This window comes from Aethalodelphis obliquidens, unplaced genomic scaffold (assembly GCF_003676395.1).
Source record: "Aethalodelphis obliquidens isolate GAN/ISIS:26980383/991018 unplaced genomic scaffold, ASM367639v1 scaffold37, whole genome shotgun sequence".
Classification (NCBI taxonomy): Eukaryota; Metazoa; Chordata; class Mammalia; order Artiodactyla; family Delphinidae; genus Aethalodelphis; species Aethalodelphis obliquidens.
In genome coordinates this window covers 13,323,369-13,345,060 of record NW_020837981.1, presented here as the reverse complement: position 1 = coordinate 13,345,060, position 21,692 = coordinate 13,323,369, and the positions used below count along the sequence as shown (strand labels likewise).

At 49.0% G+C, this 21,692-nt stretch overlaps 1 protein-coding gene across 3 annotated transcripts in view; it reads left to right on the top strand.

Annotated features, from left to right (window-relative positions):
- Positions 1-15,633: 15,633 nt before the first annotated feature.
- The window catches only part of SLC29A3 (solute carrier family 29 member 3), a 41,744-nt gene continuing 35,685 nt past the window's right edge, over positions 15,634-21,692 (top strand). For 2 of the 3 annotated variants that reach the window (XR_003437889.1, XM_027129972.1), the window contains exons 1-2: positions 15,634-15,704; positions 18,877-19,175. Coding sequence is in view for 2 of the 3 variants with exons in the window: in XM_027129972.1 (XP_026985773.1) it covers position 15,704; positions 18,877-19,175 (300 nt within the window). In the remaining variant the exon portion in view is untranslated. The remainder of the gene's footprint in view (positions 15,705-18,876; positions 19,176-21,692) is intronic. The other variant, XM_027129973.1, reaches the window with a different exon arrangement.

The window sequence follows — 21,692 nt, the reverse complement described above, 5'->3', positions numbered from 1 at the left end:
CTACAACCTGTAAATAACATTTAGCATTCCTATTGTAACAAAATTAATTTTTATGAAATAAATTATATTTCCTAGTCTAATAAAAAATTCAGGTTGTATTCTGTCTTTTTTTTTTTTAGATTTTTTTGGTATGGCTGGACTTTTTTTTTTAATGTCTTTATTGAAGTATAATTGCTTTACAATGTTGTGTTAGTTGATGCTGTATAACAAAGAGAATCAGCTATATGTATATATACATCCCCATTTCTCCTCCCTCTTGTGTCTTCCTCCCTTCCACCCTCCCTATCCCACCCCCCTAGGTGGACACAAAGCACCAAGCTGATCTCCCTGTGCTATGTGGCTGCTTCCCACTAGCTATCTATTTTACATTCGGTAGTGTATGTATGTCCATGCCACTCTCTCACTTTGTCCCAGCTTACCCTTCCCCCTCCCTGTGTCCTCAAGTCCATTCTCTACATCTACGTCTTTATTCCTGTCCTGCCCCTAGGTTCTTCAGAACCTTTTTTTTTTTTTACATTCCATATATATGTGTTAGCATATGGTATTTTGTCTTTCTCTTTCTGACTTACTTCACTCTGTATGACAGTCTCTAGGTCCATCCACCTCACTACAAATAACTCAATTTCGTTTCTTTTTATGGCTGAGTAATATTCCATTGTATATATGTGCCACATCTTCTTTATCCATTCATCTGTTGATGGACACTTAGGTTGCTTCCATGTCCTGGCTATTTTATTTTATTTATTTATTTTTTTTCTGGCTGTTTTAAATAGAGCTGCAATGAACATTGTGGTACATTACTCTTTTTTTAAAATAAATTTATTTATTTATTTATTTATTTATTTATTTATTTATTTTTGGCTGCATTGGGTCTTCATTGCTGTGCACGGGCCCTCTCTGGTTGCGGCGAGCGGGGGCCACTCTTTGCTGTGGTGAGCGGGCTTTTCGCTGCGGTGGCCTCTCCTGTTGCAGAGCACGGGCTCTAGGCACATGGGCCTCAGCAGTTGCAGCACGTGGGCTCAGTAGTTGCAGCTCACGGGCTCCAGAGCACAGGATCAGGAGCTGTGGCACATGGGCCTAGTTGCTCTGCAGCATGTAGGATCCTCCTGGACCAGGGCTCAGACCCGTGTCCTCTGCATTGGGAGGCGGATTCTTAACCACTGCACCACCAGGGAAGTCCCACATGACTCTTTTTGAATTATGGTTTTCTAAGGGTATAAGCTCAGTAGTGGGATTGCTGGGTCTATGGTAGTTCTATTTTTAGTTTTTTAAGGAAACTCCATACTGTTCTCCCTAGTGGCTGCATCAATTTAACTTCCCACCAACAGTGCAAGAGGGTTCCCTTTTCTCCACACCCTCTCCAGCATTTATTGTTTGTAGATTTTTTGATGATGGCCATTGTGACCGGTGTGAGGTGATACCTCATTGTAGTTTTGATTTGCATTTCTCTAATGATTAGTGATGTTGAACATCCTTTCATGTGTTTGTTGGCAACCTGTATATCTTCTTTGGAGAAATGTCTATTTATGTCTTCTGCCCATTTTTGGATTGGGTTGTTTGTTTTCTTGATATTGAGCTGCGTGAGCTGCTTGTACATTTTGGAGATTAATCCTTTGTCAGTTGCTTCATTTGCAAATATTTTCTCCCATTCTGAGGGTTGTCTTTTCATCTTGTTTATGGTTTCCTTTGCTGTACAAAAGCTTTTAAGTTTCATTAGGTCCCATTTGTTTATTTTTGTTTTTATTTCCATTTCTCTAGGAGGTGGGTCAAAAAGGATCTTGCTGTGATGTATGTCATAAAGTGTTCTGCCTGTGTTTTCCTGTAGGAGTCTTATAGTGTCTGGCCTTACATTTAGGTCTTTAATCCATTTTGAGTTTATTTTTGTGTATGGTGTTAGGGAGTGTTCCAATTTCATTCTTTTACATGTAGCTGTCCAGTTTTCCCAGCACCACTTATTGAAGAGGCTGTCTTTTCTCCATTGTATATTCTTGCCTCCTTTATCAAAGATAAGGTGACCATACGTGCATGGGTTTATCGCTGGGCTTTCTGTCCTGTTCCATTAATCTATATTTCTGTTTTTGTGCCAGTACCATACTGTCTTGATTACTGTAGCTTTGTAGTATAGTCTGAATTCAGGGAGCCTGATTCCTCCAGCTCCATTTTTCTTTCTCAAGATTGCTTTAGCTATTCAGGGTCTTTTGTGTTTCCATACAAATTGTGAAATTTTTTGTTCTAGTTCTGTGAAAAATGCCATTGGTAGTTTGATAGGGATTGCATTGAATCTGTAGATTGCTTTGGGTAGTATAGTCATTTTCACAGTGTTGATTCTTCCAATCCAAGAACATGGTATATCTCTCCATCTGTTTGTATCATCTTTAATTTCTTTCAGCAGTGTCTCATAGTTTTCTGCATACAGGTCTTTTTCTCCTTAGGTAGGTTTATTCCTAGGTATTTTATTCTTTTTGTTGCTGTGGTAAACGGGAGTGTTTCCTTAATTTCTCTTTCAGATTTTTCATCATTAGTGTATAGGAATGCAAGAGATTTCTGGGCTTTAATTTTGTATCCTGCAACCTTACCAACTTCATTGATTAGTTCTAGTAGTTTCCTGGTAGCATCTTTAGGATTCTCTATGTATAGTATCATGTCATCTGCAAACAGTGACAGTTTTACTTCTTTTCTGATTTGGATTCCTTTTATTTCTTTTTCTCTCTGATTGCTGTGGCTAAAACTTCCAAAACTATGTTGAATAATAGTGGTGAGAGTGGGCAACCTTGTCTTGTTCCTGATCTTAGAGAAAATGGTTACAGTTTTTCACCAGTGAGAATGATGTTGGCTGTGGGTTTGTCATATATGGCCTTTATTATGTTGAGGCAAGTTCCCTCTATGCCTACTTTCTGGAGGGTCTTTGTCATAAATCAGTGTTGAATTTTGTTGAAAGCTTTTTCTGCATCATATGGTTTTTATCCTTCAATTTGTTAATATGGTGTATCACATTGATTGATTTGCGTAATTGAAGAATCCTTGCATTCCGGGGATAAACCCCACTTGATCATGGTGTATGATCCTTTTAATGTGCTGTTGGATTCTGTTTGCTAGTATTTTGTTGAGGATTTTTGCATCTATGTTCATCAGTGACATTGGCTTGTAGTTTTATTTTTTTGTGACATCTTTGTCTGACTTTAGTCAGACAGGGTGATGGTGGCCTCATAGAATGAATTTGGGAGTGTTCCTCCCTCTGCTATATTTGGAAGAGTTTGAGGAGGATAGGTGTTAGCTCTTCTCTAAATGTTTGATAGAATTCACCTGTGAAGCCATCTGGTCCTGGCCTTTTGTTTGTTGGAAGATTTTTAATCACATTTTCAATTTCAGTGCTTGTGATTTGTCTGTTTATATTTTCTATTTCTTCCTGGTTCAGTCTTGGCAGGGTGTGCTTTTTTAAGAATTTGTCCATTTCTTCCAGGTTATCCATTTTATTGGCATATAGTTGTTTGTAGTAATCTCTCATGATCCTTTGTATTTCTGCAGTGTCAGTTGTTACTTCTTTTTCATTTCTAATTCTGTTGATTTTGAGTCTTCTCCCTCTTTTTCTTGATGAGTCTGGCTAATGGTTTATCAATTTTGTTTATCTTCTCAAAGAACCAGCTGTTAGTTTCATTGATCTTTGCTGTTGTTTCCATCATTTCTTTTTCATTTATTTCTGATCTGATCTTTATGATTTCTTTCCTTCTGCTAACTTTGAGTTTTTCTTGTTCTTCTTTCTCTAATTGCTTTAGGTGTAAGGTTAGGTTGTTTATTTGAGATACTTCTTGTTTCTTGAAGTAGGATTGTATTGCTATAAACTTCCCTCTTAGAACTGCTTTTGCTGCATCCCATAGGTTTTGGGTTGTCGTGTTTTCATTGTCATTTGTTTCTAGGTATTTTTTGATTTCCTCTTTGATTTCTTCATTGATCTCTTGGGTTATTTAGTAGTGTATTGTTTAGCCTCCCTGTGTTTGTATTTTTTACAGATTTTTTCCTGTAATTGATATCTACTCTCATAGCATGTGATCGGAAAAGATATTTGATAAAATTTCAATTTTCTTAAATTTACCAAGACTTGGCTTGTGACCCAAGATATGGTCTATCATAGAGAATGTTCCATGAGCACTTGAGAAGAAAGTGTATTCTGTTGTTTTTGGATGGAATGTCCTATAAATATCAATTAAGTCCATCTTGTTTAATGTATCATTTAAAGCTTGTCTTTCCTTATTTATTTTCATTTTGGATGGTCTGTCCATTGGTGTAAGTGGGGTGTTAAAGTCCCCTACTATGATTGTGTTACTGTCGATTTCCCCTTTTATGGCTGTTAGCCTTTGCCTTATGTATTGAGGTGCTCCTATGTTGGGTGCATAAATATTTACAATTGTTATATCTTCTTCTTGGATTGATCCCTTGATCATTATGTAGTGTCCTTCTTTGTCTCCTGTAATAGTCTTTACTTTAAAGTCCATTTTGTCTGATATGAGAATTGCAACTCCAGCTTTCTTTTGATTTCCATTTGCATGGAATATCTTTTTCCATCCCCTTACTTTCAGTCTATATGTGTCCCTAGGTCTGAAGTGGGTCTCTTGTAGACAACATATATATAAGTCTTGTTTTTGTATCCATTCAGCCAGTCTGTGTCTTTTGGTGGGAGCATTTAATCCATTTACATTTAAGGTAATTATTGATGTGTATGTTCCTATTACCATTTTCTTAATTGTTTTGTGTTTGTTTTTGTAGGTCTTTTCCTTCTCTTGTGTTTCCTGCCTAGAGCAGTTCCTTTAGCATTTGTTGTAAAGTTGGTTTGGTGTTGCTGAATTCTCTTAACTTTTGCTTGTCTGTAAAGGTTTTAATTTCTCTGTCGAATCTGAATGAGATCCTTGCTGGGTAGAGTAATCTTCGTTGTAGGTTTTTCCCTTTCATCACTTTAAATATGTCCTGCCACTCCCTTCTGGCTTGCAGAGTTTCTGTTGAAAGATCAGCTGTTAACCTTATGGGAATTTCTTTGTATGTTATTTGTTGCTTTTCCCTTGCTGCTTTTAATATTTTTTCTTTGTATTTAATTTTTTTTTTTTTTTTTTTTTTGCAGTACGCAGGCCTCTCACTGTTGTGGCCTCTCCCATTGCGGAGCACAGGCTCCGGACGCGCAGGCTCAGCGGCCATGGCTCATGGGCCCAGCCGTTCTGCGGCATGTGGGATCTTCCCGGACCAGGGCATGAACCCGTGTCCCCTGCATCGGCAGGTGGACTCTCAACCACTGCACCACCAGGGAAGCCCTGTATTTAATTTTTGATAGTTTGATTAATATGTGTTTTGGAGTGTTTCTCTTTGGGTTTATCCTGTATGGGACTCTCTGCGCTTCCTGGACTTGATTGACTATTTCCTTTCCCATTGTGGTTTTGATTTGCATTTCTCTAATGATTAGTGATGTTGAGCATCCTCTCATGTGTTTGTTGGCAATCTGTATACCTTTGGAGAAATGTCTATTTAGTGGTTTGGAAAATTTTTAAAGTCTTTATTGAATTTGTTGCAATATTGCTTCTGTTTTATGTTTTGGTTTTTTGGCCTTGAGGCATGTGGGCTCTTAGCTCCCTGACCAGGAATTGAACCCGCACCCACTGCATTGGTAGGCGAAGTCTTACCCACTGGACTGCCAGGCAACTCCCATCAGCTGTCTTCTTGAATGTTTTTCTGTCAGCAATTGGGAATGACCTTCCTGCTTTTCTCAAAATTCCACAAGTTAGGGGCCAGGAGGTCATTGCCAGAGCTCTCTGAGCTTCTGGAAATGATCAAGTTCAACTGCCTAATTTTACAGAAGGGAAAACTGGCCCAGAGAGGGATAAGAACTTCCCCATGGTCACACAGCAAATCAGAGCCCATGCTACCTCTGGATCCCAGTCCCTGCTCCTCAGCCAGTGCTCTCAGTATGTAAGCATTCATGGGACGTGTTCAGGAGTCAGTCATTTGAGCCTGTCATGGGCTAGGTGATGGGTGGGAGGAACAACAGATGTGAAGCCCTCAGCGTCCCTGTCTGCCTCTGAGAAGTTCAGAAGGGTGTTTCCCAGCTGGGGCTGAGGCTGAGGTCAGTTGAGAGCACTCACCTGAGACATAAGAAAATCATGCCAGCAGAAAGGGAATGATGGGAGGGCTGGGATTGTGTGACTTTAGACCCAAGGCTGTCTTGCATGGTTGGATTTAATCACTGGACAAGACTGCCATATCTAAGGGGGAGGGTGGTGCTATTCCTACACAGATTGTACATTTATGTATTTACTATGAGATATTTCCAGCAGATGGCAGTAAAAGGTCTTGTTCTAATAACATCAACACATTGGTTTTAACTTTCCTATAGATGGAAATGTCTCTATTTATTTATTTATTTATTATTTATTTTTGGCTGCATTGGGTCTTCATTGCTGCCCTGGGCTTTCTCTAGTTGCAGTGAGCAGGGGCTACTCTTTGTTGCAGTGTGCGGGCTTCTCCTTGTGGTGGATTCTCTTGTTGCAGAACACGGGCTCTAGGCATGCAGGCTTCAGTAGTTGTAGCACACAGGTTCAGTAGTTGTGGCTCATGAGCTCTAGAGCACAGGCTCAGTAGTTCTGGCACTCGGGCTCAGTTGTTCTACAGCATGTGGGATCTTCCCGGACCAGGGCTCAAACCCATGTCCCTTGCATTGGCAGGTGGATTCTTAACCACTGAGCCACCAGGCAAGTCCTGGAAATGTTTTGAGGGGATTTTTTTTTTCTAATTTGCACAAAGGTGTCATACGGCTGGCAGTGGCCCTGGTCCCCTCTACCCTGTAGACCTCAGGTCTCCCTGTGTGAGTTGAGTCTGGTCCCAGCCTTGTCCAGCATTCATTGCCTGCTCTGTGGGTAAATTTTGTGATCTCTAAAGTTTGGGGTAAGAGCACCCTCCGGCTTCTTAGTAGAGAGTCACAGCACATTAAAGGCTCTGAGAAGGCCTGCATGAAGAAGCTGGTCTCATAATCCAGGGCGTCCCACATGTATTTGGCCATGGGACCCTTTTTTATTTTTAAAATTTATATTGGAGTATAGTTGATTTACAATGTTGTGTTAGTTTCAGGTGTCCAGCAAAGTGAATCAGTTATACATATACATATATCCACTCTTTTTTAGATTCTTTACCATATAGGCCATTACAGATTATTGAGTAGAATTCCCTGAGCTATACAGTAGGTCCTTATTAGTTATCTACTATGGGATCCTTTTCTAAACTTTTCATGCCCTGAAGGGCCCTGCCAGCTCTGACTTCCAGGGACCTGTGGCTCTAGGGTGTATGCCAAGGATGGCCTGGCTGTCCCACTGTGGGTAGGGAGCACCTGTGGGCTGGGTCCTCTGCAAGTTTATGGCCTAGTGGGGGAGGCGGGGGAGGCAAGGCACATACACATACATGCACACAGACCCACCACTAAGATTGTCATCATTTTCTGGGGACCCAGAGTACCTGGAGCCATCACATTTCATGAGTGTGTGTGTGTGTGTGTGTGTGTGTGTGTGTGTGTGTGTGTGTGTGTATGTAGGAAAGGAAAGGGGTAATAGCCTGAGGTGGGGCAGCAGCCCAGGGAGGGGGTGGGCAAGGTCAGGTAGAGGGAAGTTACTTCGTACAGGTAACCCCCATAGGCAGGTAGATTATCTAGGGTACCCCCAGGAGTCAAGGGTACCCATTTAAAACTCCTCACCCTCTGCCCACCACCTAAGCAGGAGGGCCTTGTTTGCCACCTGCTCCTTGGTGGGGTGCAAAGAGTTCCAGCCTGGGAAGCAGGAGACCTGGGCTCTAGTCCTGATGCTGTGGGGGTCACTATCCCTCGCCAAGCCTCAGTTTCCCCATCCATAAAATGGAGGCCTTTGACTTGCTGCTCTGTAAGTTTTCTCTGGCTGCTGTAGTGCTGTAATTTGAGGCTGGGGGTCCTCGTTCTAGGCAGGGGTGTGACAGCCCCACGCATTGGACCCTCCTCTGTCACTGTCCCAGGGTGGATGATGGAAAACCAGGAGCAGGCAGAAGATGGGCTAGTTCCACCCCTGTGACCGGGTAGCTGCCCAGTGAGATGCCCTAGAGCAGAGCAGTGAGGTGACAAGGCTGCCACACATGCCAGCCAGCCTGGCACAGCCTGCAATCTTCAGGCCACCCGCTGTTGCCCCTGAAGGGTTGCTGGGTGTGGACGGGCCACGGGCTGCCCCTTCCTCCACTAGGGGCCAGAAGGAGAAAAACTCTATTCCAACCCCAGCCAACGCCTTGAGATCAGACTCAGGAAGACCTCATCCACTGCCGTTTAGCAAATTTTCGAAATTTTGCCCATTTTAATTCAAAATGTGATAATGCTTATGGTTTAAAAATTAAAGTACAAAAGAATAGGGGAAAAGTAGATCCTCTTCCTCCTGTCTCACCCCCTCCCCTCCCGCCCTCCCCAGTCCCCAGTCCTCCCCCATGGACGCAGTTGCTACTTTGCTTATATATCGCCTCAGGAAGATCTATGCATATACAAACATACATTTGTTCATGTAAATATTTAAATAGAATGGGTCTGATTCAGGAGTCTCAAGCCCTTAAGGTATAAACATGAAATAGTTTTATTTTTCCAATAACTGCTCAGATACTCATTTTGTTGACACCATCTTTCCCCACGGATAGCAGCCTCCCTTAATGATGTCTCCATGGAGGTCCCTAACTTTTCTCTCCCTTGCTGTTGTTAAGACAGATTCATTTTTGTTGCTAAGGCTCCACCCATCCATCTTGGAACTCCAACCTCATCTTTAACGAAGGCCCTGCTAGCGCCCTCTACAGGCCACTGGGGGCTGCGCTGCCTGTTCTCCACGCCTCCCCCTTGACCTCCCCTTGCACCCCCATTCACTGCCTCAGCCAACAACTCCCTGCTCCCAACAGCGGGATGCCTTTCGCCCTCCCGACCTCCTCCCTCGTCACTTCATCAGAAAAGCTGCCCTCTAGCAAGCTGTCACCTGCACCAGGTACAAGCATCTCACACCAAGGCCCTGGCCTTCTCTGAACTGGGGTCTTGGAGAGTTTAAGGACTGTTCTCAACAGGTTGCCGTTTCTAACCATAATCCCTGCCCTGGATCAACATTGCAGGGACAGGAGGCGCTTGAGATTAGGAACCGCCAGGCCTTCATATTTCAAAACACAAACTGGTGGGGCAGGGAGCGGCCCCCATGCTGCTGCCCATCTCACTCGGCACAGTGCCCGTCACTGCTGGGTGCCAGGTCCGGGCAGCACACACTGCTCTCGGAGCCACGGCCTAGGGGGAGACGGGGAAACCAATGGGCAAGGGGACCACGGAAGCTCAGAGAGGCTCCAACTAAGCCTGGGGTCCACAAAGACTTTCTGGAACTAAGATGTTTTAGAATGCTGGGGCTGGTTTCCCTCAGACAGTTTTGCAATTACGCGTTTTGTGGAAGATGCTTTTAGGCAAAAGTCAGCAGCAATTTTCTTTCATGAAACTTCTTACAAAGAGAAGATGCTGTTGTCCTTTCAGCAGCTGGTGGGCCAGATATGAAGGCTGCTGTCTGCCGGAGGTGCCGAAGTGGCCTCAGGGCCCTATGTGGGTGCGTGTATGAGTGTGAGGGGTGTGTGCTGGTGTCCTCTTAATGACCCTAACCTGGGAGATGGGGGGGGGGTGCAGGGACAGGGGTGGCACCAGCAAGTCTGCGCTATTCCAGCAGCCCCCGAGGGGCTGGCCCAGCCTAGGCCTCCCTGTGGGGAATTTGAATCTGCCCATTCCAGTTCCTCGGCCTAAGAAGCTTCCTCAAGGAGAGGGTCTGGATAACTGGAAATTCAGTCAATATTTATTGATCTAATCCATAGACCTGCACAGCACAGAGAGTGCAGCGGGAAGTGAATCAGACCTGGACTCAGCCCTCAAGCCGCTCGGCAGAATAAAAAGTGAATTCTCGCAGTGGGTACACCAGGACCGAGCAGCAGCCAGCCTGAGAGGGACACCAACGGAGCGCGAGGGAGCTCGAGGAAGGGAGGGGTCCCCCCGCTGGCCCGCCTTGAAAGGTGTGGAATCTAGGCAGGTGGAGATGGGGTGGAGTGCTGGATGCAAGGGACCACCAGGTGGCAGGGATGGCGGGATGACAAGTAGGGAGGTGAGAAAGCCCATAGTGGAGCAAAGGGCTCCTGGAGTCAGAGAAGGGGCAGGGTCAGTCTGGGAAGGACAGAGGGGCCGTGCTGACCCACCTGCCACAGGGGCATGGCTCCCCATAAGGCCACCCACTCGAGGTTCACCCACGGATCTGCTCCCTGAGGCCAGGGGTCAAAAAGAAACGTCTGCAGGATCCATGCTGCTCGGTCACGTGAACAAGAGAAGCAGCCTTATGAACACTTCACGAAGAGGTGTGCCCTCTCGGCTGTTTCTTGAAACACAGGCTGTCTCAGCATATACTGCCCACTTTCCACTGTTGTTAGCAGACAGGTCTCAAGGCAACAGGAGGGTGAGTGTTCTGTTAAATCGCCTCTCTCATTTGGCCTCAGCGCAACAGGGAGGTGATGGGGAAAGTGGCGACTGTGGCTCACCTGAGACCCCACAGCCCACCGGAAAGGGAGGCCCTCACTACTGGCTCAAACGGTGGCTGCCAGGCAGGAGCGAGTACCCAGGGCTGCTCCAAGCTCCTGCTCTTAGAAACCAGAAACCAGGATTAGGATTTGTATGGAAAATCACTCCATTTGTAATTTTGGGCTCAAATTTCTTTAAATACTGGGTAGGCCAAACAAGGCCCACCCAGTCTGTGACCTGCTAGGTAGTGGGAGCTGCGGAGGGGTTTTGAAGCAGAGGAGGGTAAGGCTCAGAACTGCTCTGGTTCAGGGCTCTGCTGCCTGGGACAGGGTCCCGAGCCCCTGGCCCTCTCTGCAGACTGCCAAGAGGCCCCTGTCTGGGCGTTGCTTTCCCCAAGCTGCATCAGAAGGACAGTGGCACCTGCCCCAGCCCCCCTCCTGCATCCCTCCATGGGATGGCAGCCTCGGCTCGTCCTTTTCCCAGGAGCCTCTCCTCTGCCTGATGAAACCCAGGGCAGGGCTAAGCTGCCAGCCCTCAGGTCCCAGCGATTCCCCTATGACCAGGAGCTCAGGGACAGATGCCCTGCACTCACACCGGTAAATGCTGTGATAACCCAAGGGGGTTACACTGGGCAGGGCAGCCCCTGAGAACTGCAGGGGCTCGTTGGGATCCATTTCACAGACTTCTAGGATGGCAGAGGTGGGGGTCCTTGGCCATTATCTAATCCACCCTCACCTGATGCCAGAATTCCCTTCACAATGGCCCACACATGGGCTTGACCAAGCTCTGCTTGAATACTTGCAGAGTTAGGGAACTCATCACGTATTAACAGTAATAATAACAGCTGGCATTTGAGTGCTTCCTTGTTTTCACTGTAGGGGCTGATTTTAGGAACCAACAGGAATAAGTCTAAGGCTTCCAGTCCCTGAAAGCTTATCAAATATTTGAAAACAGCTCTCATGGTCCACCCTGGAGCCATTTCTCCCCCACCCACTACTGCAAAGGTCACAGGTTCCAGCTCGTGTCACTAGTAATGTCCCATTTCTTAATCCGGGTGCTGGTGGCATGGATGCATCCATTGTGTAATCATTCATAAACTCTACACTTATGATTTGTACACTAGGCTATATGTAGGTTATACTTGCATCAGAAAATGTCAAACAAGAAAACAAAAGAAACAGTGGAAAGAATGCATTAAGGAGTGTGAGGTTGAAGGTGTAAGAAAGAGAAGGATCGATGGATCCTGAAAGGCTCCCGAGCTGGTGGGAGGGCGGGGGTTGGGATCTGGAGCCGGAGGGGGAGCAGACCCAGGACAGAGAGGGCAACTTTCCTGTTGTAAGTGGAAAGATAGACAGAAAAGCAGGAGCAGATGGGAGCATATTCGGTGCTGAGAAATGAGGAAGGTCCTCCCTGGTGGCTTCTGTTTTCTCTGCCAAGTAGGAGGCAGGAGGCAAGGCCATCTCAGGATGGGGTGTGTCCAGGTGTTTGAGGTGAGTGGAGAAGGAAGGTGGCAGCCCTTCCTGCGGAGAGCAGGAACGAAGACGTCATGGGACTGCCGGTGTCCTGGAAGCCCATCCCAGGTTGGTGACATGAATTTAGAGTGGAGCCACTGGCCTGCTGGGGACTTTGTCCAGCAAGGCTCTTCCGCTCAGGTGTAGGTGGGTTCACCTGCGGTTTGACCGGCAGTGCCACTGGGAGACGAGGGGCATGGGAGTTGAGGGTATTGCCAAGATGTTACCGAAATGATGGACCATGGGATCTAAGCTGGCTCTGGCTGGAAGGAAAATGCCCAATGCAGGGAGGGGAGACAGATGGGGTTGGGGGCTGGAGCCTCCAGGAGGTCCAGAACATTCCCCAGAGGGAGCAGTTGAGCAAAGCAGAGGAGAGGTGGTTTGAGCCAGAGAGGTGGTAAGGACTTGAACCAGTGTTGTGGGAGCAGAGAGTTATGGGTCAGCAGTTATGGACGATTCCTTATCTCTCAGGAGCCACGTGCCCTGCTTGGGGGCCCAGGAAACCCTAGAAAGCAGGAAATGCACGGAGCCAGACCAGCCTGGGAGTATGGCAGTGACGGGGAAACGCCACGAGATGGCAGCACCAGCCTGATGAAGCCTCAGCCTCCCCCGGTGGCCTTCCTGCTGCGCAGGCTCTTCTTATTGCTTAATCGCCTACAGGTTTTAAGGCTTTGGGTGAAATGAGGAGTTTATGTGAGCCTTCCCCTGTCCCCCTCCCAACCTCCTTTCATGGAACCCCTGACTGAGTTCTGGAGGCAGAAAGGCGTTGATTTGAATCTTGGCTCTGTCGCTTATCAGCTGCGTGACTCCAAACAAGGTACTAACCTCTCAGTAGCCCGGGTTCTTCATACGTAAAAAGAGGCTAACCAGAGTACCGACCTCACGGGGTTGTGTGTTAGGCTCAAGGAGATGGTCGCTGGGGGGAGGGGGAGGGCAGCCAGAGCTTTTTGAGAGCAGCTGTTACTAATTGCAGGGCCCCCCTCTGGGCCTCATAGAAGGCTGTTAGGTTGGGATGATCAGAGGAGGGAACCCAGACTTGTCTTCCTAGGGATGCCTAAACGGCATCCAAGCCCACGGCCATCTGGCTCCAGTTCTGTCCACCGCACCAGGTGGCCTCCCCAGCCAGTCCATAGCATCGCATCCCAGCTCCCTGGGGCCAGGAGCAAGTCCCTTTGTAATAGTGAGATGGCTTCTGTACAGCACTCAGAACTCGCAGGGTATTTCCAAGCCTAGGAGTGACAGGATGCTTTCTCATAGCGCCGAGTTGTAAAGTATCAACCCAGTGGAGAGCACCTTGGATGTTTTGAGTTTTCCTTCCTTCCTTCTCCTTTCTTCCTCCCTCCCTTCTCTTCCCCGGCCCTCCTTCTTCTCCTTCTCCTTCTTCTCCCTCACCTCCTCCTTTCTCTCCCCCCTTCTTTTTCTTCTTCACGTGCATTTCAGAGCAATGAGGATGCCCAGTGGCTGTGCAGCAGTGTACTGTTTACAAATATTTCCCTGACATGCTCTGGCAATGCCTGCAAGCAGGCATCAACTCCGCCCACTTGCAATGCCTCTATGCCTCATCCCCACCCCAGACACAGAGGAGAGGGCCCTCCAGGCAGAAAAGCGTTGCTACTCCATTCCTAGGCCTTATCAGAAGAGGCCTCCACAGCCAGCCCACAACAACATCGGGCCGGGGGAGCGGATCCCACCAATCACTGGGGCCTGCCCACTTGCCCAGCCGTTCCCATCCCCTCCCTGGTCCTGGAATCGGTCTGCTCTCAGAGTTGGCTGCAGCTGCAGGGTTTCCTGTATCCTCTGCCCTTGGCAGCCTGTCCCCCCAGGGAGAGCACAAGTTCCTCCAAAGCAAGACCCCAGCCCTTGGCACCTTTGGGTCTTTGCACTGTTTTTACTCTCAACACTTCTGACAACAAATGTGGTGGGTTTCTTTTTTCTGATATACATACCAACAACAAATTGTCCAACTCTCTGGAAACCAGCTAGGTGTCCTACAATTCAATTCAATTCTGACACCAACTCCATGGAGCCTCAGACCCCACAGGTTGAGGGCTCAGTCCCACAAGGTTGCCCCCACTTCAGACTCCAGTCACAAGTATGGGGTACCCAGGGTGCCCAATCTGCTGTCCAACTTGGTGACAAAATCGAGGGTTCCCACACATCCCCTTCACTTTCAATAATTTGCTAGAACGGCCTATAGCCCTCAGGAAAACAGTTAACTTACTATCACTGGTTTATTATAAAGGATACAAATGAACAGGGTACCAGGTCCAGAGCTTCTGTCCCCATGCAGTTGGGGTGTGCCACCCTCCCTGCAGGCGGATGTGTTTGCCAACCCAGCAGCTCTCTGAACCCCCATCATTTAGGGGTTTTTCTGGAGGTTCATCATGTAGGAATGATTAATTAACTCATTGGTCATGGGTGATTATGTCATCTCCAGCCCCACTCCCCTCCCTGGAGGGGGGGCGTGGAGCTGAACGTTCCAAGCCTCTAATCCCTGGGTGGGCTCCTCTGGTGCCACCAGCCCTCATCCGGAAGCTATCTGGAGCCCACCAAGCCCACCTCATTAGCATAAATTCAGGTAAGGTTGAAAGGGGCTCATTATGAACAACAAAAGACTCTCCCATCACTCCCATCACTCAGCAAATTCTATGGGTTTTAGACAGTCGAGTCCAGAACAAGGGAACAGACCAAATATATATTCCTGATTCTAACACAATATCATGGGACCCCATTGCAGGGCAGGGCACAGAGTAGGTCTGCTTGATGAAGGAAGTACAGTGTTCTGTGAGCCTCACCATGAAACAAGGCTGCCACCTCCCCCGGTCCCGAGAGCAGCCAGCACTGAGCTCACCCCTGTGGGGTCAGGGGCATCTCCGCAGGGGTTTTAGACCCAGACAGAGCTGGTGTTACATCCCAGCTCCATCTGGGGTTCCCACAAGCCCAGATTTCTCAGGTCCCTCCGTAACAGGGGCACAAGGCGACGCCGGCCCCTCAGGGCATGTGACAATAATGAGACAGTGGATGTCAGGGGCACAGCAGAGAGAGGGTAGGATAAAGGTGGCTGCCTTGGCCTGTAATTTAGACCGGAAGGTCTGGCGGCTGGTGGGAGGGCCTCGTGGGGCCGGGGTGGTCCTGAGGACTGCGTGCTGCCGGCCCAACTACGCCCCTGCCTCAGCCAGACAACGAGCCTCTGGAAGGTGTTGGCACACAGGAGGGTCCCTCAGGCGGCGCGGGGGTGGGGTGCGGGGAACAGCAGGGGATCAGGGAGGAGCGGGTGAGACTGCAGGAGTCTGGGGGCAGGTGGAGAGCTCTTCCGGGCTCTGGGGAGCAGGGCTCTGGGAAATGATGGGGTCGGGCTCCACGGTGGAGAAGCAGCTGCGGCAGCACCGAGAGCCGGCTCACGGAGCGCTCGCACGCCCGCCTGCGCAGGGCACCTGGCGGCCCGGCGCCTCACTCTCTCCACCTGTGAAGTGGGGCAGCAGCGCAGGGAGCGCCGGAAGGAGAAAGGTTTGCAAACCGGGAAGCGCCGGCGGTGGTGGGCGGGGCGGCGCCTGGAGGCGGAGCCCGGCCTGTGGCCCAGCAGATCCGCGAGTCGTCGTAGTGGCCGAGGTAAGCAGAGAGGCGGCGGCGACGCGGCGGCGACAGTAAGTGCGGGCCGGCTGTCGGGCGCGGGTCTGGCCCCCGCCCAGCTCTTCAGGCCCTCGGTCGCCCACTGGGCTCGCGCAGTCGGCGGCCTCCCGCCACGGCCCTCCTGGGGGGCTCCGCGGGAGCCTCAGGACCCCGGCCTCTGTCTTGGCGCCTCTCGCTGTGGCCCCCTCCCCAGCGTCCCTCCGCTTCCTCTCCGCTCTCTCCTCCTCCCCCTCCTTTCCTCTCACTTTCCCTCTTTCTGGGTCTCTATCTTCTTTCTCCCCCAGATTCTCTGCCCTCCTCCCCATGGATTTCCTGAGACTGGACCTCACCGCTTGGATATGGGGGGCCTGGGTATGGACAGGTCAGCCCAGAGTATCCAGAAGGTGGCTGACTGTCCAAACTGGGAAGCCTGAGGCTGGGGGTGTCCACAACCCCAAGGCAGATTCTGCCATGGCCTCTGGGTGGCACCGTGAGTTTCCCAGCAGTGCTTTCCCGTAGGTTAGCTTCACCAGCCCCCCGCCCCCATTTCATAGGTGAGGAAATAGAGACACAGAGGCGAGATTGCCAGAGTCAGTAAGAAACTTCCTGGAAACCAGCACCCAGACCTAGAGGATGGCCTGCAATGAGTCCAGGCCCCGCGAGTTTCTGCTGCTTTGTGCAGCGGCTGCCCCTTGCCCCAGGTCACCCAGGACGGGAGCAGCGCTGAGCCCAACCAGCTCCTGCAGGTGCCTGAGGAACACACTCCAGGCCACAGCCAGCCCACCAGCCGAGGCTCTTCCTTACCTTTCTTTTTAATCCAAAAGCCAGCAGCTCGTTTTCATCAAGAGTAATAAGACTTTGCTCACTCCAGTGCCTTGGCCTGTGACCTGGGCGAGAGGAAATTCCAGGCTCCTTCGAAGCTTTGTCAAGGCTGAATGGTCCTGGACAAATAGATATCTGGAGCTGAGAATGGACTCCGGCAGAGTGTGGCCTGGGTGACCGAGCTGTTGGCCCCTGCACCCACACTTGGAGCTGGAGCATCTGGAAGGAACCACTTGGCCTTTGTCTGTTGTCCTACGTGGGTCATAATTTTTACATTTTAAACACTAATTTAGAAATGGGGTGTGTGTGTGTGTGTGTGTGTGTGTGTGTGTGTGCGTGCACGCATGTACACGTGTGGCCACACTGTCTGGTTAGTGCTGAGCTCCCTGTGAGCAAAGCTGGGAAAGGGCTCTGCTCAACCAGGGGAGTTTAAAATAGACTTGCTGACTCGGATGCTCTGGGTATCCGGCATCCTCCTGCCTGCCTGCTGCAGGGTATAAGCTGCCCCAGCAGGGGAAAGCATCCTGGCTGCCCCCATTCATTCCATTCATTCCAGAGTCCATTCATTCAGCAAACACTGATGAGGGTGCCCTGCAGTGCTGCCTTCACCCTGCTCACAACTCACTGGCCAGGAGCCAGCAGACAAGGGTGCACGTTGCCAGCCACCTGCCTCCCAGAGACGCCATGGAGTCCACATGGGCTCAGACTGCTTACTCTTACTGTGTGACTTTGGGCAAATTGCTCAACCTCTTTGAGGCTCACTCTTCACCTGTGAAATGGGTCTTAGAGTACTACCTACTATACTGGGCTGTGGTCAGCCTCAAGTGCTAGGTACAGACCTTGACATGCATGAGTACTGGATTTAATTTTAACTATCGGGAATTCTTACTGTTTGAATGTGGGACAAATCAAGTGACTTAAGTCCTCATCCTTTGCTTCTGATAAAAAGGAGACAATAATTTCTGTCCTGCCTAATTCCGGGAAATGTTGTGAGGCTCTCCCGAAATAGTAGCAGAGCCTGATAAGGCTCTGTACCTCTGTGACACAGTGTTCCCATCTCACCTGGCCTGGCTTGATGCTCTGAGTTAAGGCTCAGACTCCTACGTGAGCCGAGATGCATTGATTTGTTTATTGCAGAAGGGATGACAGAGTATCCCATCCTCAGCTTTATGGAAATATTTCCCATTTGTCAAGCTGCTGTCATGGCCTGTGTGCTATATAGGGCATAGAAGCAGGCGTGCTACCTTGCAGCCAAACTCTGCAGCCAGCCGGCCAGGTGACAAGCCGAGGATGGCAGGGAAGATGCTGACGTTTGTCAGCATTGCCAGCCAGTCGCAGTTTACAAAAGCCATTGGAAAAAGGCTTCCCTGGGTTTGCGGATGGGGATGGGGAAGGTGAGGCTCAGAGCATGGTGACTTGCCCAAGGCCATCTACACAATTGTTACTGGCAACCTGGAATCTTCGATTTGTCTTAGCTGCTACCACAAATGGGGAGTTGCTGTCTCGTGGTGGGATGTGATGAACAGAGGTGGGGACCCAGGCCGGAGCTGCAGCCTCAGACTTGGCCATTGGCCTGGTTTGTGACCCGTTCTTTGGACCTCGATTTCCCCACAAGTGAAATGAGAGAGTGGACTATTAGATGTTTCAAACCAGCTTCTGGGGGCAGCGCTAGACACCATGAGGTTGTTTGTTGTTGTTAATATTATTTAATTTGAATGCCTTTATTTTTATTTATAATTTTATTTTTGAACAGATAATACATTCACAAAGTTCAGAATTCGAGAGGCGCAGAAGAGTATGCAGTGAAGTCCCCACCCTCCCCATCCCTAGCCTCCCACCTCAGAGGCAACCACTGTTTGAAATTTTTTGTGTCCTTCCAGAGGATATATGTACATATGTGTGTATTTTCTTCCCATCTACCCCATCCCTGCTTTTTTGCACAAATACTACCATATTCTGCACACTTTTCCTGCTCCTTACTTTTCTCACACAAAGTTGAAGAGTTTAGAGAGCACTGTGTGTTCATCAGGGGTCCTAATTCCTTTTGTTATGGCTGCTTAGAAAGTTCGATGCCTTGAGACCAGATTTGCCCTTGCAGATTGATTGCCACAGGCCCCACCATGCCGCATTGCCTTACTCCCAGCTGCCCCACAATTATTTCCTACTCTGTTGCCCTTGTATGGACTGGGTGGGGGGAACCTGAGGTCACTTACAGTGTGACATCTTATCCTTCTCCCTAATCTTTAAACCTGAAGCTCTTGAACCACGTCTTGGTGACCCTGTAGACCTCAGAGTGGGGACATAGTCAGCTCTGTAGGATGGGTGAGTCCCGGCCTCAGCTTCTGATCACCTGCCCCATCTCTGCTTCTCTCTCTGCTCCAACAGTGGCCATCGTCTCAGAGGATGACTTTCATCAAAGCTCCAACTCCACCTACAGAACTGCAAGCGGCTCTCTCCGAGCTGACCAAGAAGCACTGCTTGAGAAGCTGCTGGACCACCCGCCGCCTGGCCTGCAGAGGCCCAAGGACCGCTTCAGTGGTACCTACATCATCTTCTTCAGCTTGGGCATCGGTGGCCTGCTGCCATGGAACTTCTTTGTCACGGCCCAGGAGTACTGGATATTCAAACTCAGCAACTGTTCCAGCCCAGCCACAGTGGAGGAGTCTAAGGGCTCGGACATCCTGGTAAGGCGTGTTCCACCTGGGAGGCGGTGAAGGGCGACTTCATTTGGGTGCACCCTTCCAGGGAGGCTTGCAGCGTCCTAAGAGTAAGGATGCGAATTGGGAAGCTGTGTGGAGTATAGTACGTAGATGGAATTCACTTCAGCCCTAAAACATGCTCTGTGTTGTATATGAGGCCTCATGCTTCAGGTGGCAGGGGAAGATGGAAATGGATAAGACACAGCCCCAGCCTTCACATTGCTTAGTATTTAACTTGGGGAGGAGATGCAAACGATGATTCTGTGCCGTGTGGTATGGTAACCAAGAATTCAGAGTCCATGCCTCCAGGAGTTTGGAAGAGTGGATACAATAGTGCTAAGTTCAGCTGTGAGTTGCAGAAAATTCCATAAGAGCAGTGGCTACCACAAGATAGAAGGTCATTTTTCTCTCATGTGCAAGTCTGGAGGGGGCCAGCCCAATGCTAGTGTGATGTTCCATGTTTGCAGGAACCTAGTTACTCCACCATGTGTAGCTTCCATGTTCAAGATCACTTCATAGTCTAAAATGGCTGTTGGAATTCTAGCCATTACATCAAGTAGGAAGAGGAAAAGGACAGTTATAAGAACATAAACACTCTGGGAAGTAAAACACATTGCTTTTGCTCATATCGCATTGGTCAGTCGTGTGACCACAAGCACTGCAAAGGAGGCTGGGAAGTGTAGTCTTTAAGTGTTGTCTTTATCCCGAGAACCATGTACCCAGCCCAGATAGGAGTCTGTGTAGTTATGGAAGATGGGGAATTGAAGACTGGGCGTAAGTAGTCTTGTTATTAGGGGAGAGATCTCTGCAACTTAGAAGAATGGGGAGGAGACATTCCAGGTGGAAGGAAAACTCTGAGCTATGGCAGATTGGGAGGAAAGTTCAGATGTCTATTAGGAACAGTGAAGCATCTGGTTTTGCTATATGTGGGGTGCATGTAAGAGAGAAATAAGGCTTGAGATAATTTCCTGGGCCTTGAAGCCTTTGCTTGGGCCTTGAATGTCAAGGTGAGGAGTCTCAGTTTGGTGGCAGGTGGCATCAAGCCCTCTCTCTCCACCTGGGGCTGCTCATTTTGTGGGGTGACTTTTCCCATGGGCAGGGAGAGTGTTAAAGAAAAAATTATTCTGCCACTTGTTAAAGTGGTAAGGAAACCTTTACTCAAGACTGTTGCAGTAAGGGAGAGAGATTGGGCTCAGCTCCAAATACTGCAAGGACAAGTGGGGATTTATATCTAAGGAGCAAAGTGAGGGGGTCAGTGGTTGGAACATTACTAAGAGGAATCATCAGGGTAGAGGGATTTTTTTTTCTCATAAATTAAGGTTTCATTATAATTTGGTTTAGTATAAAAATTGTCACTAACCTTACTTGGAAAGTAGCCATAGCATTTGAGGATTATTTCTTTTTTTAATGTTGAAGTATAGTTAATTTACAATGAAGGGTAGGGGGATTCTTGCTAAAGGCAGGCCAATGACATAGACACCACGGGTGGGGGATGAAGAACTTGATCAGATCTCGAGGGTGATAAGATATCAAGGGTGGGGGGATTCTCCATAAACTGACTTCGAAGGATTCTTGCTAAGACTGAGCTGGCAGGTGGAGATAGGCCGGGGGCTAAGGTCCAGGTTTAGTGGAGAAGAGGGTTCAGCGTGGTTACTCTGTCAGGAGCCTCAGTTTTCGCAGCTGATCTAGGGCAAGGTCTGCTCTCTCTTGAAAGCTCATGGATGGGGGAAGCAGGGTGCTCTAAAGGCATCCCAGGCTGGGGGTTGCCAGCTGCCCCTCTCCTCCAGGGGTGCCCCAGGGGACAAGAAGAGGATACCCTAGCAGACCCTAGCCATACCCATCAACTGGCCTAGGAGTTGGCTCGCCACCCCTTTTCTGAGAGCACCTTTGAAATCCCTGACCTAACCCCACGGAACTTTCAGTGAGTCTGATGCATTGACTGAGGCATCCCTATCGTCTGTCTGGAAGGGCTCTACCATGGCTATGCAGTGGAATCACCCAGGGAGCTTTTTAAAACTTCCAGTCTGGGCCCTACCCCAGAGATTCTGATTGAATAAGGCCAAGGTGAGGTGTGGACATGGGCATTTTAAGACTTCACACTCCCTCCTCCAGCCCCAGCCCCTTGGCTCTGACACCCTGTGAGGGCCTCTCCCTGTTAACTGAGGAATTCACACATGCCTCCAGAGGCCAGAGCAGTGCGTATAAACTCATTTCTGCAGTGAAGGGCTGTCACGGAACCTAGTACAGTAATTTAGAGCGTCCTACTCAAGGCGTGGTCTTGGGACCAGGCATCACTGGGAGTGTGTTAGTGATGCAGAGTCTCAGGCCCCCAGACTGACTGAGTCAGGAGCTGCCAACACGCCACCCTGGTGACTGGCAGGCATGGTAGAGTTTGGGCAGCACTGGCTAGGGCAGGGCTTTTGGAAACAGACTGCATGGGTTCAAGCCCTGCCTCTGTTCTTAGCTCCCTGGCCTCTCGGTGCTGCCTCACCTTGCAGGCAT